At 40.1% G+C, this 17,740-nt stretch overlaps 3 protein-coding genes across 4 annotated transcripts; all 3 read right to left on the bottom strand.

Moving 5' to 3' along the window:
• Positions 1-189: 189 nt before the first annotated feature.
• zgc:158398 (uncharacterized protein LOC568894 homolog) lies at positions 190-3,727 on the bottom strand. Its single transcript, XM_068704128.1, has 7 exons — positions 3,588-3,727; positions 2,895-3,081; positions 2,492-2,747; positions 2,310-2,409; positions 2,013-2,154; positions 1,783-1,926; positions 190-1,637 (listed from the first exon to the last, which is right to left on the bottom strand). Exons 2-7 carry the CDS (start codon positions 3,051-3,053, stop codon positions 1,617-1,619), a joined length of 822 nt encoding a protein of 273 aa, XP_068560229.1. The 5' UTR covers positions 3,054-3,081; positions 3,588-3,727; the 3' UTR covers positions 190-1,616.
• A 506-nt stretch (positions 3,728-4,233) lies between these two features.
• plbd2 (phospholipase B domain containing 2) lies at positions 4,234-8,602 on the bottom strand. Its single transcript, XM_068704085.1, has 12 exons — positions 8,395-8,602; positions 8,129-8,222; positions 7,865-8,023; positions 7,661-7,761; positions 7,329-7,543; positions 6,657-6,751; positions 6,389-6,549; positions 5,895-5,990; positions 5,710-5,781; positions 5,462-5,614; positions 5,220-5,382; positions 4,234-5,017 (listed from the first exon to the last, which is right to left on the bottom strand). Exons 1-12 carry the CDS (start codon positions 8,595-8,597, stop codon positions 4,847-4,849), a joined length of 1,683 nt encoding a protein of 560 aa, XP_068560186.1. The 5' UTR covers positions 8,598-8,602; the 3' UTR covers positions 4,234-4,846.
• A 142-nt stretch (positions 8,603-8,744) lies between these two features.
• On the bottom strand, positions 8,745-16,022 carry rbm19 (RNA binding motif protein 19). 2 transcript variants are annotated; one of them, XM_068703771.1, is made up of 24 exons: positions 15,855-16,022; positions 15,585-15,767; positions 15,380-15,493; positions 15,180-15,209; positions 14,477-14,702; positions 13,877-14,130; positions 13,730-13,789; positions 13,539-13,617; positions 13,333-13,404; positions 13,013-13,222; positions 12,791-12,921; positions 12,526-12,653; positions 12,286-12,382; positions 11,544-11,654; positions 11,219-11,419; positions 11,050-11,119; positions 10,774-10,922; positions 10,614-10,674; positions 10,280-10,359; positions 10,139-10,194; positions 9,837-9,953; positions 9,624-9,729; positions 9,411-9,531; positions 8,745-9,313 (listed from the first exon to the last, which is right to left on the bottom strand). In XM_068703771.1, the coding sequence occupies exons 1-24, from the start codon at positions 15,888-15,890 to the stop codon at positions 9,234-9,236; spliced, it is 2,772 nt and encodes a 923-aa protein (XP_068559872.1). In that variant the 5' UTR covers positions 15,891-16,022; the 3' UTR covers positions 8,745-9,233. The 2 variants fall into 2 exon arrangements, with proteins under 2 accessions (XP_068559872.1, XP_068559873.1); XM_068703772.1 differs by having other exon boundaries at positions 10,774-10,919.
• Between the last annotated feature and the right edge of the window lie 1,718 nt (positions 16,023-17,740).

Here is a 17,740-nt window from a genome sequence, read left to right as displayed (position 1 = left end):
CGCCTCTATTTTCCTATAATCAACCAATAGGAAAGGCTCCTGTAGAGATTCGTTACGATGATTGGAGGAGACACCTTGCTACGTAGACAAGTGCACATACCGGTACATATCCGTCTATGGTGGCTCTTCTAATCAGTGGCATAACATATAGTGAATTTGTACATGCATTTTCATACGTAAAAGACTGACTTACAGGAGAACATTTTGTTTATTGTGTGTTTGACAACTGATAAAAATTGACAATACAGACACATTAGGCAATGGGTTGTCTCTTTTGTGTATTTCTACACAATAAGGACGTTTTTGACAAAGATGAACCTGGCACATGTTAACAGATGTAAAGCAAAGTAAGTCTCTCCTGGTTGACATTCATACTGCATTTAAAAGAAACCAATTCCTTCCTGAATAAAAAAAGAAAGAAAACAAAATCCCAAAATAAAACTAAACAGTAATGAAACATTAAAACCATAAATTAAAATTCTGATTTCCTCCCTATTCCATTGCTGCTCCTGAGCTCCACAGAACATACACCTTTATTGATCCCAATGTAATGTAGCCAAGTTTGTAAGGTTTTTGACTAATTTAGATGAGTCCCTGCAAAAGTGTATAATAACCAGTATTATGTGTGCATCGATCAAGCCTAAAGGCAAGGCAAGTTTATTTGTATAGCACATTTCAACAACAAGGCAATTCAAAGTGCTTCACATAAAACCATTAAAAGCATCAAAACATAATGCAAAAGAAAAGGAGATTTAAAAACAATTAAGAACATTCATTGAAACATTAAAAACAGTGATTAAAACACTAAAAAGCTAAAAACAGAATAATGGTTACATTCATAGCTTTCCTTCATTTGGCAGAACAACAAATGAAACAGGTGTTGGGTACTTGTAAAAACACACTCAATGTAAAGTTCCTTAACTTCCCGGTCAGATTCGTAACCGGTTATATCTATTTTTACTATTAATGTTTCACTCTTAGTAAAGCTGGGAAAATTATGTTTGAAAATAGAATACCTTCTTGACCAGTTATGTTTCTGAGCTCCTGGACAGACTGAGTTACTCACAGAGTCTAAATGACATGTCAGTTCATAAAACTGGTAATTTACATGCACAGACTGTAAATGTCCCATTAACTCTTTGTTATTAAACAAATAGTACAACTGGCCCATTTACTTAATATACAACTCCTCTATCACAACCATGTTTCTCACTTGAATGTTGTATAATATTACAGTGTCCTATAACAGGGATGCACCACTGATTAAGTATTGCTCTTTCATTAAGTTGAGAAACTTGTGAGAGACGTATTAGAAATGTTCAGAATTGATTCAGCAGAAGCTGAAATATTTTCACTTCGCTGGGTGCTACATAAATATCAAGTCTTCAAACCCAAGCAGAGATAACCCTAATGACATTCCCAGGGTTCATTTCTCAGGCTTTAACAAGCTGCCTCAGAGCTACAGAAGACGTTAGGCTGAGTAGTACTTACTCCTCCTGACAACATTTTTTTTTATGCAAATTGGGTGGAGTGCCCCATTAAAAAGGAATGAAACAAATCACCCTTATCTCTCCACCACCAACTGATTTCTTTAGGACGCAGCGGATGAAAAATGCTTAGGTGTCAATCAAGGGCTCCTGCAAATAATATAAAACATTATGGTTAGGTCAAAACAGTATTTGCAGAAATATGCAGACTTAGATATCTAGATGCTGCCAATATATCTAGATGTTCAATCAAAATGCCTAATCTTTATCATAGTCAGAGATAAAAATAAATTACTTTATTTTGCGGATCCATTCCATTCCAATGGTAGCGGCGTATTAGTGAATGTGTCATACTAGCAGCTATACAAAGTATCAAGCAAACTCCAAGGAGACACGCACTGAATTCCAACAGATGTCGCACTGCAACGCTCTGCTCCTCCTAAAGAATGAAAGCAGAGAACGACAGACAGGATGACTGGTATTATGGCTGAGCAAGTTATGTTGTGCATGTGTGACGTGCTGTACCTGTGTTAACATGACAGTGAGTGTAGGGTCATTCATTGAGTGTAGACTGTAGCAGGTTTGTGAGGCTGTAGGCCGCTGGTTGCCCACTTCCACATGGATGGGTGAACGTTGTTTCTCAAATACAGGGCACTCTGGCGGAAGTCTTCATTTAAGTAAACAGTACATGCATAAAAACACACACAAAAAAAAAATACTGCTTCATGAAGTTGACAGATGTTGTGTTTATGTACCTTAGTAGTTGGTGATTAATATTATGGAATCTTAGAAACACACACTTAAGAATTTGAACAAACTTACAGACTCATGGGCAGGAGGTGCGCTGGAGCACTTATGGTGAGACAGGTGTAGGTATCATTTCCAGACAAAAACTCTAGAGTCACATTAACAATCTCCTTGCCTGGGGAGTAAAACAATTGATCAAGGATTATACAAACACTATACTTCATTTTACAACCAAACCAATGCACCCCAATACCAACCTCCAAGATGTAATTGACTGGCTCTCAAGGCAGTGTGTAAAGTGAGGTCTTTCAGAGAGCCACTGTTTGAGCTAGTAGTCACAGCCAGAGGAACCTTGACACGCAGAGTGGTGAGAGAGGGAGTCTTTGTAGAGTTAACTGAAGTGTCTCTATCCATCAGAGCAGGGGGGACTGGCAATACACGCTCAGATGAACTTGTGTTGGCTTTCACACACAGCTGAAACTGGGACAATGAGGACAGTAGACGGTTCCAGTCCTAAAAGAGGGATAATATGTATGATTTGCACATCAGTGTCAGCTCAGTATACACAGAAACACAAGCAGTCACATGTCATTATGTTTTATTTGCACACAAGAACTTGTACTCTATTAAGGACTGAGAACATTGAATACGTGTCCTTACCTTTGCTGTGTCAGGGTTAGGCAGAGTGTGTGTGTAGCTGTAAGAGCTGAGGCAGATAAAGGAGATAGCCAGAGTCAACAGACACAGGAAAAATGTAACTCCTGGAGGATTCTGGGATACATAATCCCTAAGGTTGGTCACCGGCTGCCAGAAACCCATCTTCAGCTTCACATACACCTGCCCCAAGCTGTAAGCAGAAATCAGTCACTTCAGTTTTCACAGCTTTTGTCCACAGTCACTTCGGTAGTGCCAATGAGTCCGTTTCATGAACTTTGGTCAGTTGCTGTAACTAGGTCAATACATTTGTTCAACCTAACGCAAGACGTTTAGGATTCAGGGTTTAAAAATCCCCACAGGACTTTCTTTCAGAGATGTCTTTGGGTGATGGCACGTTACCTCTTTTTCAGCATAGTGGCGTTCAAAACATGATCAAACAAACTGTTGATTTTGGCATTGAGTTACCATATGCCTCGTGACTGTAGATCTACAAAAACAAGGCACTAACGGTGCATTTCTATTATTATTTCTTATTGACGCGGAAAACCACCTTTCCACTGATGTTTGCAGTACGAAGGATAACTAGTCCAGACTACATCTGGAGACGTGAAACCAGCTCCATTGACAAGTCACTGCAACGTTAGCTGACGTTCAATGTTATGTTGCTAACCAACTAGCTGAAACATAAATCCATACCTAGAATTTGAACAGTCTTCTCCAATCACGTCGCGACTCTTGGTAAATATCCGAGTTTCTTGACGGTAAGTAAACCGGAGCTCAACATTGTAAAGGTTCCGCTATCACGGCACACAGATCAACTACACGACAGCGACGTCAATTTACGAGAGTGAACTGTCATGACGACGACCATGACGCGCACCACGTGACACGACCATGGTACTCTGTAGCCAAGCTGGTGTTGTATACACCTCTGGGAGGCGCTTTTAACATTTATTAGGTATACGAAATATTCATTACTGATATCGGCAACGTCATTTAGCCTAGACAAAACTCTAACGCAAGATATTTGTAATTATATTTTACCTATTTAAAACTCTAAATCAAGATATCATATTTTGTCTAATCAAAACATCTGTAATTGTATATTGACGAGTCAAAACTCGAATATGCTTGGGCTGTGACTATCTACTCATCACAGTTTAGAAGATGGCACCAGTTTATTTAGTTAAAGCAAAATGCAATTCTATTGAGAAAATCATATAATGCATTATATCAGAAATATTCAAAAATGATTTAACTCATGATGAAATCATTTGACTGATTTCTTCAAAGAAAGGTGTAGTCTTGTGGAAACATTTCAACTCCAATTACTCATCAGAACTGGGGGGGGGGGTAGAGTAGAATTTACATGTTCACAGATTTGGCAAATAAAAATCACATAGTGTATGTAGACGCTTTCATTTACAACAGCAAGGTTTTTCATATTGCCTTACATTCAAAGCTCTCTTTAACAATGTGTGCTTTAATTATACAAATAGTTGCATTACTGTAATACATCTTGAATATTATTGCCACTTTCCTGAGAATCAATAACATTACTATTTTATGGCTTCCCTGGACCAAAGGAAACCTTAGTCGACTAACGCTTGTACAATTTAGTTGATCATTCTATTGGTTTTACAGATCTGTTGATTAAATCAACCGAGTTTCTCCTCAAAGAATCAAACAAAAGCTAAACTTGTGTTGACCAGAGACGTGCTTATAAGTTTGTCATTCAGCATGAAAAAAGCATAACTAACATGACTAATCAACTAAAGAAATCTTAGTCTACCGAGACCAAAATGACAGATGGGTCGACTAAGGGGGGCAGCCCTAGACATTCATAAAAAGAGTGTCCCACTGATTTAAAGTACCATTTCCCTTTATCAAAACTTCAAACAGCTGGCAGTATTGATACTGATCATGCTACTTGTATATACACAGCGTAATAACAATTAAGGAGTCCAGGTGACTTTTATAGGCTTGAAAGCCCAAGTATCAGGGTGACCCATGTGCATCAGGTCTTCGTAAGGGGATGTGCTCCACTGGAAGGGTGGCACCTGGTCCCATGTTGGCCCACTCACTGCCAGCATACCATAGTCACGAAACATCCCGAAGGAGGTCATCTGCACAGAAACATACAACACATCAGATTTAGCAAACATCTCTTTAACATGCTACAGTCAGATTCAAACAGAGAAAAGATTTGGGGATCATGATGGATAGTAGTATGGGCAGAAAAATGAGTGATGGCAAGAAATTAAATGATAAGTCGCTTTGGATAAAAGTGTCTGCTAAATGACTGTAATGTAATGTAAACATTGAAACCTTCATGTCTGTTCCTCCATGTGACCTCTGCCGTAAGGCGCCAAACGGATAAGTGCCATTAGCTGGGTTCAGGTCTGAACGGGCTGAGATAGCATTCTCTCCATTCGCAGGTGGATTACAGCCTTCACACTTTGACAATGGGTCTTCCTTAAAGTTATTATACCTGAGGAGAGACACTGCATCTCATAAATAAAATTGTGGCATTCGGTTAAAGAAATATAAAATCTACCGTTTGTTTGTACCTCATGAGGCGGACCATTGAGTCCATATCTGTGACAGCTGTCTGGTTTCTCCTGAATATCTGAGCCCGAGGATTATAGTCCCGAGAGAACCACGGGCCAAACTTCTCAACCAGCTCATTGCAGCCGCTGTCATTGAATACGTTTTCGTAGTACCTACACATTAACAGAAGACAAGTTTACATATAACAATTAGAACACACGTAATCTATAGTATATATTAACATTAAACTTTCTAATTGGATACTTACGGTATGTTGTAACTTGCCCAGTACCCTTTCTCCAGCAGTTCCTGAGTTTTATCAGAGTACACAACTAGTCCCCTGCAGCATAAGAAGATTAGAAAAGCATGTTTTAGCAGACAGGTTTAGAAGTCTGAAACATAAATACTGAAATAATCTTGTGTTTTGATAAAAGATTTGGCGCAAAGACTTACGGAATCTGCTCCAGTACAACAAAGAGCTCCTCTTTAATGTCAGTCCTTCCTGGAGTGAAGTGGTTGTAGTCCACAATCATCCACTGGTTGTTATACCTACAAAGCGCACACACGCACACACACACACACACACACACACACACACACACACACACACACACACACACACACACACACACAAGCATTTACTGTTTTTTATTAATTTATTTACTGTGTATCCATGCAGTTAATGATTTCATTTCACAACAAACACTCAGCCTGGTGACCCCATTAGGCATTTGACCCAACTGAGTACTGAGTTGACCCAAAGGACTCCTGATTATAAATGTTGTTTCTCTGCTCCACATCCACATCGCAGTCTAAGGTCACTCAAAGCCTTATCTAATCATGTCAGTTGTTGGAATTTTGAAACACAGAACAAATAGCAGAAGACAACACAGCCTGGATATCATCCAAAGCGGTGATAATGTTGATTAAAAAGTGATGAGACTCACGTTCCACTGTTGTACATCCTGAATATCTCGGCCCACTCTTTGCCAGTAGCAGCCAGTCGATTGGCCACAATGTTCCTCAACCACTCCATGACGGTTCCTGTGGGCTGAACAAACTTCCAGAGAGCAGGGTTACTGTTGCCAATGGTGGTTTCCAAAGTTACCTGGAGACAGGAGATAGATTAAGAACAAGAAACTCAAAAACGCATTGAAATACTGGAGTTTATTGTTAACACTCAGTTCTATAATGCTAAGTACAACCAGTTCTCACCAAGCCACTACTTAGGATATAAAAGTCATCTCCAGAGAAGATCCATCCAGGATAAGAGGAGAACGCCTGAGTTCCTCCAGGAAGAAAACCCTCTTCTGACAAGAAAATAAATAAATCAAGCACATAATGAAGTTAGACGTATTCACATAATAGACAGCAACAACAGGACCAGTCCATTACTGGAGCTTTAAACATGGAAACACATTTTTCTTTTTGAAAAAAGGGGCTTTAAACAGTAGGCTAGAGCCCGTAGCCATTTAGTGTAGCTGAGCATGAAGACTGTAAACGGCGGGTAATGGGTATGTCCAACAATGACAACTATCACCTCTGAAGACCACTAATAGACTCATTATAGCTCAATTCTTTAATCCTAATAAAATCCAAAAGTGTAATTTGTGTATTTCCTGGAATCTCATCACCACAAGGTGCCAGGCAACCAGCTGAGGCCCCTTGTAAATCAAGACTGTCGTCGTCTTTGGGAAAATAGCCAGGCTAGCTGTTCCCGATTCCAATCTTTATGCTACAATAAGTCAAGCTAACCAGCTACAGCTTCATATTTATTGTACAGAAGCAGAAGTGTTATTTATCTTTTCATTCAACTCTCGAGAAGTAAATACGTTTATTTGCCAAATGTTTAACTAATCCCATAATGTAAGTAATGAGGGACACTACCTGAAGGAGAAACTTTAAAGGCAAACATGTATTTCTTCATGATGCGCAGCATGGACTGGTAGTTGTTCCAGGTGTCATGTGACACCAGCAGCTCCTTATTGTTTGGCAGCAGCTTAATGAGAGCAGAACAGGAGCCAGATCCAAGAGGTCTAGTTTGGCTGGATTTGTTCAGAGCAGATTCCAAGTCCTCCAGATCCCCGCCTAGTTGAAAAAGTCTGGTTGGATAGAGAAGAGGTAGAGAGTACGAGACAACAGCAAGAAACAAGGTTTAGGATCTCAGGAACAGCGAAGAAACGTGTGATTGATAATGAAAAATGAAGATAACCACTCACAGAAAGCCGAATGGGTTGAAGGAGAACGACCCTAATGGAAATGACAGCTGGTCATTATAGCTGTCCTCCAGACCTTTCAGCTGCAGCAGCGTCAGACGCACCTGACAAGAAGACACCGATTGTGAAATATCCTATTTGAGGCTTTTAACATTCTTGTATCCATGAAAAGGATACGATTCATCCTACAAAATGTTCTTTGTGTACCTGGTACCAGTAGGGTGAACTGGGCTGCTTCTCCATTTGCTCCTGAACCCACTGCATATTGGTTGTGATGAAAGCCTTCAGGCGCTCACAGTAACCAGATGCAGATGTGAAGGGCCCACAGTAACTTAAAAGAGTGTTCATCCAGTGCTTATAGATGAGCTAAAACAAACATACTCCAAGTCATTAGATTAAGTTAAATGTAAAGTCTGTAAATAAAACAGGCTGCTTTGCAGGTGGAGCACAAACATGACTGTATAAACTAACCTGAGATGTGAGTGCAGCCTCCACTGCACCGGCTGCATAGGCCTGGATACTGTCATTGTACCGACTGCTGGTAGTGATCTCCAAGAAAGACCAGCTGAAAACAATAAAGGAAAAGGATCTGTGTGCAGGTTTGGGTGCTTTACGTTTTTCATATCGGTTGCACCCATACGAGGAATAATCGCCTGTACTGAGGGTGAGAAGATGATAGAAGGCATACTTATGCTGTACTAAGAATTATTCAGAAAAAACAGATGTAGTGAACTCACCCTGACGTGTTTATGTCATCAGTGAAGTTCGCCCAAGCCACGAAATCTTCTCGATATCCCTCAAGAACAGACAGCTGTCCGGTGTGTTTGTCAATAACAGCGGTTCGTATTTCAGCTCGAACACACGCACACAAAATACACAAAGCGGACAAAACCGCTTTAAAACTTCCAAGCGCAAACGTCTGGTTTGGCCTGGACGCCATGTTAACGTGAGCAAGTCACATGACAACGCGGGTGATTAGTCACCTGGTATAACAGAAAACGTACTTTCAAATTAAAAGACCGATTATGTCACGTGCACACAGAGTAGAGACATTTTTGATTACAAATTATATTCTCACAATTTTATTATTTATTTAAGTAATCCTTTCTTTTGATTTATGAATTTATTTTAAATTAACATTTAGAGAAATTATTTTTGGATCTATTGTGATTAGGATGATAATCTGCTGTCACAGAGTGAACTGGTGGGACTGAGTTGTTGTTTTCCCCAGCAAAATGTAGAAAGCATGTGTAGAACAGGGCATCGGTACAGTCTTAGACCTCACGATAATTAGAAGAAGTACAACAGGCCACGACATGAGAAATAAGACTTTAAAAGCATGGAATACAATTTTATAGAAAAACTAACATCGGTCCAATCATATTTCTTTGAGGCATCATTCTATACAACCCATTACAAATCATGTAAGAAATCCAGAAGTTCCACAAAGTTGACAAATTAATTATAATTAGTTCCTTCTGCATACGCCACTCAGGTCCTTATTCTGTTCACAGTCCTATTCATACAGAAACACACAGGAGCGCTGGTCAGAGTCGAGGCTTTGCGTTTAGGGAACTCAGTCTTCCCCACCTCCAGTTTCCATCGTCTCCATAATTCCCTCCATAACTTCTGATTTTCGCTGCTTTTTGGCGCCCACTATCATGGAGGATAAATAATATAGAGGAATTAAATCAATAAACAGCACAGCATGGATTTCATTTCTTCATGTTGTTACAAAAGTTTGTTGATTTACCATGAAAATGTTCGGCTGTTTTCCGTCTCAATGATTCTACCGTTTCCTCAGCATCAGCCCACTCTAGCACGAGGCGTCTCCCGTACAGATGGGTGCTGTGGCACAGAGCAGCAAATGCTTTCTGTGGAGATAACAGGGGCATAGTATTCACGATCAGCACTAGAAGACAGTAGATTTCCTAAATACATGTCTGAAAGATCACATAACACAAACCTTAGCGTCCTGTTTGGTGAGGAAGTCAATAAAGCCAAAGCCTCTATGATTCCCTGAACCAGCTGCTTTCTTGGGAAGACGTACTGTCTTCAGCTCTCCAAATGTACTGAAAGGACAGAGGGAGTAAATCATAATATTGTTAAATGATTTCACTCCAAACATTTTCCACACACGGTGTAAATAAAAAAACAGTTGTGTGCATGTGACGCCTACCAGAAGAGTTCCCGAATTTCCCTGACAGTCGCTTGGAAGGGGACGTTTCGCACAAGGATTTTGGATCCTGTCTGTTTCTTCTCGTCTTGCTTCTTCTTCCGTGACACTGCAGTAGTCCTGCACATAGGGGAAACGACTGAGTGAGTAGTGACAACAGAAGTAAAGTTTACATGCAACGCTTCTACCTAAAGTCTGCCCCACAAACAATTAGAGTCAATATTTGAAATATGGAAAATAAAATAAACGCATGTTGATATTCTCAAGCACATTTCACACTAAAACCCTTCTGATGCACATCTTACTTGGTGGCTCTCTCAGAAATCTTCAGCTCTAGTTGGTGATCATCTACAGTACAGTGCTGGTGGAGGGTTGAGACAAAGAACACACTTTAGTCATGGACCAGGTTGTAGAGGAAGGTTGTCAGAAGGAGTATGGTATGGTACCTGTAGTTGCCTCAGGGCTTTCTGTGCTGCCTCTGCTGACTGATACTGGACAAAACCGTAGCCCATGGACAACATCTTGCCTGGAAATCAAACCAACATTGTAAAGTAGTTGTGAACTCTGATTCAGAGGTTTAAAACAATAAATTACAAACTGCTCTTGCAAAGCCTGAGAAAACACACAGTATCTCTTCGAATAGAATCCCATGTGTTCAAATAAATCATGTATAACTTTGGTACATCTATGTATCAATATCCCTTTTCTACATCATAGTACACACTGCTATGTTATGTTACATTTACGCATGTGAAAGATCCTACATCTAATGATTGGTACCTGTTTTATCTTTCTTCTTGGAGATGGTGCAGGATGTGATCTTGCCACATTTGGAGAACGTCTGCAACAAACAGAGAAAACTATATTAAACATGCTTTGATTAAACCCTCATTCAGCATAACCAAACGTTACTGAGGGTTGAATTTATGAATTGACCCACCTCCTGTAGTTTCTCCTCTATCGTGCTGAAATTAAGATTTTTAATGAAAAGTGTTGAACCAGGAGCAGATTCCTCTTCCTCCTCCTCCTCCTCTTCTTCTTCTTCTTCATCTTTCTTCTGCTCTGTCATTGCATCCTCTTTTTGTACTACTTGGAGGACAGATGAAATTTGACATTTTGGTTATTCCAATTAGTACATTTGTGTCTACAAAAAATACAAAACTTGAAAAAGATTGTGTAGTATTGTATGTTCATGAGTGTGTTTAAGTGATTTTACCTGGTTCTGGTTTGGCTGCCAAAAACACCCCCACAGGTGCCCACTCCAAATACAGCGGGATGTGATGGAACTACGGGTTTCACAGATACAGTCAGTACAGTAAAAGCTTTTAAAGTGCCTCAAACATATGCTGCAGGCGCAGGTCTTGCTGGTATAAAGCTATACACACCTTGCTGTAGGCCAGCCGAGTGAAAGCTCGTTTTGCCTCAGTTGGCTCGAGGAACTCGATGACGGCGGTGAGGCCCGAGGGCGGCAGCAGCACTCGGCCCAAAGAGCCATGAGGTGAGAAAAGCTCCTCCAACTCGGACGCCGTCACTCCAGCTGGAAGGTTTTTCACCAGGATCACAGCTGTACTCCTCGCTGCTGCCGCCTGTACGCCGGGGCAAACGACACACGCAGGAAACAATCTTAACCAAGGTAACTGCATTATAGGCACGGTAAAATGTTTATGGACAATTTAGCAACATGATAATGGGAGTGTGTATTCAGCATACCTGACTAAAGGAATCCAGACTGACACCGTTGTCTAGTAGGAACTGCCGAGTCTCTTGAACAATCTGTGTCTCACCCAGAGCCATCCTCACTGCAAGACTTCCCTTTGACTCCTGGACCAGAGAAAAATAAAGAAACTTTAAACACTGCTGCTCAGTTTGCCTAATGATTCACATGTTGATGTAGCAGCAACAGATGAAAAAAAGATGCAATCATACAGACAAACAGCCCCCTCTTTCATTTGAATGGGAAGGCTGCATTGGCATGGTGAAAGGTTGCCACAGCAGAAACACACACAGAGTCGTCCAGCAAAAAGGTTGAACCTGGCTCAACTTTTGCCCTGAAGCAATGCAATGTCATCCAGCAAGATCCTGCTTTGACAAGATGAATACATGGATGCAAGTATGCATTCTTGGTAGATACGTTTTTAACATGAATGACATATTTTTACTGTTCATCTTTAAAGTACATGTCTTGTCTGGTGACTTTCCAGAGCAGTATTTAAGTTCCTCTTAACTTTATAAATCCCTTTGGAGTGTTTTGGTATCTGAAAAAACCTTCAAACTCATGGGTCTGTTACTCAAACTGAACTTGAGATAGTACTTCATCCTCTCACTGGTACCTCAAGCGTTTACATTTCCCATGCATTGTTTTAATGCAGGAATGCTCACCGTCTGAACACCCACTAATGCTAGAGTTGAGGACCATTCATGTTGTAGAAGAACAGGATATAGCATTACTCACATGGTCCAGGACTTGGCTTTTTGTGGTGTTGTATTTTTCAGCAATGGCATCTGCCACTGCACTTGTGCCCAGAAACAAGGTGTTCCAGTTGTGGGAGCTAGAAGGTAACATTAAATTAACAAGAGAAATGAGGATGGCTCATGTAATTGATTAGAAACAAAAATAATCTTTATGAGTAAATTCAGAGAAACCAAAAACACAGAAGCAGAGGGTTAATGTGATTACATATACTGCATATACCTGGAACTAGAAGCTTTATTTTTAGCATCTTTTTGCCGTTTGTAAGTCGACGAGCCAGGACCACCAGCATCTGAAGACTCTGTCTTTTCCTTCTTCAGTGTGGAGGGAAGCAGGTGAAGCATCCGGCCCTAAAAGCATGTGAGAATGAACATTTCTTATCGGCCTCAACTTCATTTGAAAATTAAGTTGTACTACTGAATCCGGAAGCCATTACAGGTCCTGTGGCGTACAGAGATATGTAAAACATCAGCTGGAGATCAAATACCTGAAATATATGTCCGTCCAGCTGAGCCAGAGCTGTCACAGCATTCTCTGGTATCATGTACGTTATGAAAGCGAATCCTTTAGGTTTCTTGGTTAGATTGTCAATAGGGAAGAGCATCTCAGCTAAAGGACCTGTAAAGATTGTAAAGCTATTATCACGGCTGAAAAGAGTGAAAGCCTGTGTGAACTTGTGTGTGAATGAAAGTTGTATTTTTGAATTCACCATGTTTGGCAAATAGCTCTTTGATCTCTTCCTCAGTGCAGGTGTAAGGAAGGTTCCTGATGAAAAGTCGACCTGACTCTGCAACATCTTCCTCTTCCTCATCATCCTTTAACTTCCTGGTGAAGTTCCTGTCAATTTCTTTGTCCTTCCTGTCTCTCTTGCCTTTACCCCCAGAGGCATCCACACGGAAGACCTCAATGTAACGCCCGCCTGAAACACACAGGCAGAAGGTATGTCACAGTTAGCCAGGAGCAGTCATCATATACACCTCGGGTCAGTGATAATCTAACAAACTGAACATAGGACATATTATTTCTCACCTATGTAGTCTTTATTCTTCTTCAAAGCCTTTTCCACCTCTTCATCAGAGTGCAAGTCCACATATACATAACCTGAAACGCACCACATACAATCAACATGGACAAATACAGTGCATCTATCTACCCACTAGACACGTGGTACACAGGATAATAATCTATGAAAACATTCAAACGGAAATGATTGAAAAATGCTTTCAATAACACACCTGTTCTATTTCCGCTTTCGTTCTTCCCAATCCTGATAGCTACAGGTTTCAGCGGCGTCATGAACTCTCGGATTTGTTGCTATTGATGTCACACATAAAAAAATGTTTGTGTCGTAGATGCAGACACTGAAATATAAAGTGTACAATATCATCACTGCTCCTCTGAAACCAGGAGGCTCTTGTTCACTCACCTCTTTCACATTGAACGGGGCTCCTCTAAGCTTCACCGTGAACTCGGTCGTCGGCTCCATCTGCAACAAACGGTATTTGTAAAAGCAGAAAACAAATACTGTGCTGTACTGAACACTGGAGTTTAATGTGTAGATTTAAACAGTCACCTCTTGCTTGGCAGTCTTCTTTGCTTTGCTCTGCTTCTTATCCTCAGAAGGAACTGAGGTTTTGGTCTTTGACACGTTGTCTCTGTCACCGCTCTCGTAGGCGCTGTCTGTGTGCTGCATGGGACCACTATCCTCATTTTCGTCCCCATCATGCTTCTCTTCACTCTCCTCCATTGTGTCGTCTGTCTGTGCCACCTTTGAGCGCAGGTACTCCATATCTGATAGGCCAGACTTCAGTGCTTCCTTAGTGGCACCTGAAAGCAACAACAATACGCAGACCAGTCAATCATGCACTTCTTTTTTTTCCCCTTTTCTATTTCTATCCATACTGTGTAGTTCTAAGCTTGTGATGTGAAGCATTTGTAACACAGTGATACATGTATTCATTGCTCTTCATTGACTGTAACCAGTACCTCACACATTCATTAATCTGCTGCACCTTCATTCATACACACCATGTATGTATTTAATTCACTGTGTACACTGACAGCACCTGGTTTATGATAAAGACATTGACACTGTGTAAATCAAGGATCCAGGCTCTAAAGCCACAGCTTTCATATACAGGAACTACACTAAAAAGGGACCACCGTTACCAACCTTCATCTTCCTCATCTTCCTCATCCTTTTCCTCAACCTCATCCTCGGACTGTTCTGAATCAAAGTTGAGATAATCATCCGAAGCTGGCTTCTTCTTGCCCGGAGCCTTCGCCCGGCCAGCATCGGGATCGGTAGTTTGCTGCACGGTGTCATTCGCCCAGGTCGGGGCTTGGCTTCGATTCTGATGCACTGACAGGAACTCCTTGAATCCCTGGTCCTCTTCCAGCTGAGACACACGCCAAGTGGACATGCAATGATTACAACTTACATAAACTAAGAATTAAATATATAAATAACACTGCCATAAAACACATAACAAAAAAGAATCATCAAATATCACAGGCAGACATTGATCAAGTACATGACAAAATTACAAAACAATAAATGATTACAAGATCAGAACTGGGGTGATGTAGAGGGAATAATGTAATGAGTAATGACAGCCTGACAGATCTACAAGATGAAAATTTAAATTATGTGCATATTTAACTATTTTAATGAGGCTGATTAAGAGCTGGGTATCAAGTAATTTCTTGTTTGTTGTTCAATATAATTCTAAAAACTCTGCTGTGTGCACATTTCGGTTTGTACCAAAGAAGTATTGATGTTTGATAGGCAGCCCTTGTTTGGTTCCATCTCATTCTCATTCACATCTCATATAATTAACATTTAACAAACATAGTTGCATATCACATGTACTCACATTTCCAAGTGTGCTGTCGGTTTCCTTTTTCTGAAAGCAGAAACAAAAGAAATCACTTTTATAGAAGGGACAGTGCTGCAGAACTGAACTACATTATTCTCCACTAAGATGACGGCATTACTCTGTGGCTATCCAGATAGTGATATAGGAAGGATTTTACTAAGAGTTTCATGTAACTTCTCATCATTTTGTGTCTGTACCTTTTTGCTGTCAGTCCCAGCATGAGAGGAGGGTTTGTCCGGGCCTGAACTCTGGGTATGTTTGCTCCAGGCTTTTGCTTTGGTGGGGTCTCCAAAAGCCTTACACATCTCCACCTGGGATACATGACAACCATGGGGTTCACATATGGCAAACCAACAACGTTAACAACGCGCATGCTCAGCTGTGCAGCGTTGACTGCCCTACCGTCACTCTGGATGTGTCCACGAAGCTCTTGTTGAAATGTTTTAAAGCTCCGTTCGCATCTTCCTCCGCTTTAAAACCCACAAAGCCGAACTTGCGGAACTTTCCGTCCTTGGTAAACTTCAGAGAGCAGTCTGTCACTGTGCCAAAGGCAGCAAACATCGACCTGAACCTCTCCTCTTTCATCTGCACACAAGACACACAGTAATGTTACATCTTCATATGGGCCGAAACAAAACAAAACGTCTGCTCACATCCGGGAGGGTTACTTACCCCATTAGGGAGATTCTTAACGATGATTCTCGACATAGTTGTAGTATTTTTAAATCCACTAATACAGCATAAACTTGATTTTTAAATATATGTCAACAAACAAGCGTGGATGCTGCTCTAGGACGCCATATTTGAGTGGGAGAAGCCTTCTTCTTCTTCTTCTTCTTCTTCTTCTTCTTCTTCTTCTTCTTCTTCTTCTTCTTCTTCTTCTTCTTCTCTTTCTCATTATAAGCGCATTTCTGACACCTGCTGGACTGGAGGACTGGCGGACTGTGGCGAAGAATAAATCTGCAGGAAAGTGAATTCATCCTGCTAAACCTGTTTCTTTTAAACATGTACATTAAATTACTGTATATTGTTCTTGATCAATGATGAATGTAAAAGTACATCCACTGAAATAATGTTACATCTGTGAGGATGGCTTACTTTGTCTTTACTTAATTATTTTCATTCCACGCTAGTTTATACTTTTTCTCCACTTCAATTAATTGTAAAACATTATGCTTTTTGATTCACTGCATTCATTTGACAGCTTCTTGCTTTACATAATACGATTTTCCATATGATCATCTTATGAAATATGATGCATTGTTATTCATTTAACGAAAGTATAAAAGTACATACGATTGAATTATAAAAATTTTAATTCTAATAAAATTAGCTTCACCAACTACAACAGTAAAATGCTACTTACATATGAATGTATTAGTAAAATTAAAACAGTAATGTGCAATAGAAACACTCACAGGGGGTCACTGTTCTACTTTTGATACTATAAGTACATTTTGTTAGTAATACTGAAGTACTTTTGCTGAAGTAATGGAGTTTGCTTATTTGTAATGGAGTATTTTTATGTTGCAGTATTGCTAGTTTTTCTCAAGTAAAGCATCTCAATACTTCTTCCACTACTCTCCATCACCTGATGCATTGGGGTAAATGGTAAAACAAAGTAAAAAATAAAAACCTGAACTTAAATAATGTATGGTTAATTTTGGACATTTGAATAGTTTTCCTGAAGAGACATTTATAATCCTAACAAATTATAGGATTGTATTATTATGTGGCCTCACAAATACCTACAAGTAGAAAGGCACAAAAAGCCTTATGGTAAGACCTACATGTGCCATAAGGTGTCTGCAGACTCTACAAATTATAAACACGTCATATTGGCAGTTGACTGTATATATAAGTCGTTATTATTGACTGTACATACAATAGGCTAAATGAATGTGGGAACCTGGAAATCCCAGGTTGATTATATGTATTTTTTTCATTTTATTGCAAATTTGAGTATATGCACCACTAAGGTCCAACATCATCTGAAATGATAAGCAGCTTAAGACAGGCCCTACATTATTACTTTATCTCGAGGCCCTCTTGTTCAAAGGCCCCTGTGTGAAAACCATATTCTTATAATTGCTGTTTATGTTGTGCACCGTGTGTGACCTGGGGCAAATATTGCAGTACAAGCTCACTGTTTCTGGAGCTAAGTGAAATGTAATTATGGGAAGTTTGCTCTGAACACTGTATTTGGAAGAAAGCATGGTGGACAGTGCAGTAAAGTAAAGCTTGTGTCCTGTTTTAATCTGCTCATGCATGGTCTATGCTCCTGACTGAGACAACAACAACTTGCTGCAACTCTGTAACGTATTGGTTAAAACCGGGAATGTGTAACTCTTTGCCGTCATTCATATCACAGAAGGACTTAAATATAAGACTATAATGGGCCACTAAGGCAGATATACCGATAGGTGGTTTCAGATAAATGTACAACTCAACATTATTCTTTTCATTTCCATTTGATCATCACAAGGCATAAGTTTCTTCAAGTAGGGATTTTCTTCTAACTTTAAGAAAAAGAAAGAAATCTATTCTGAATCAACTTT

The sequence above is a fragment of the Cebidichthys violaceus genome, unplaced genomic scaffold (genome assembly GCF_023349555.1).
Source record: "Cebidichthys violaceus isolate CVI_PGR_0920_01 unplaced genomic scaffold, fCebVio1.0.p SCAF_9, whole genome shotgun sequence".
NCBI lineage: Eukaryota > Metazoa > Chordata > Actinopteri > Perciformes > Stichaeidae > Cebidichthys > Cebidichthys violaceus.
Note: the sequence above shows the minus strand (reverse complement) of the source record. Positions and strands in the feature narration are given on the sequence as shown.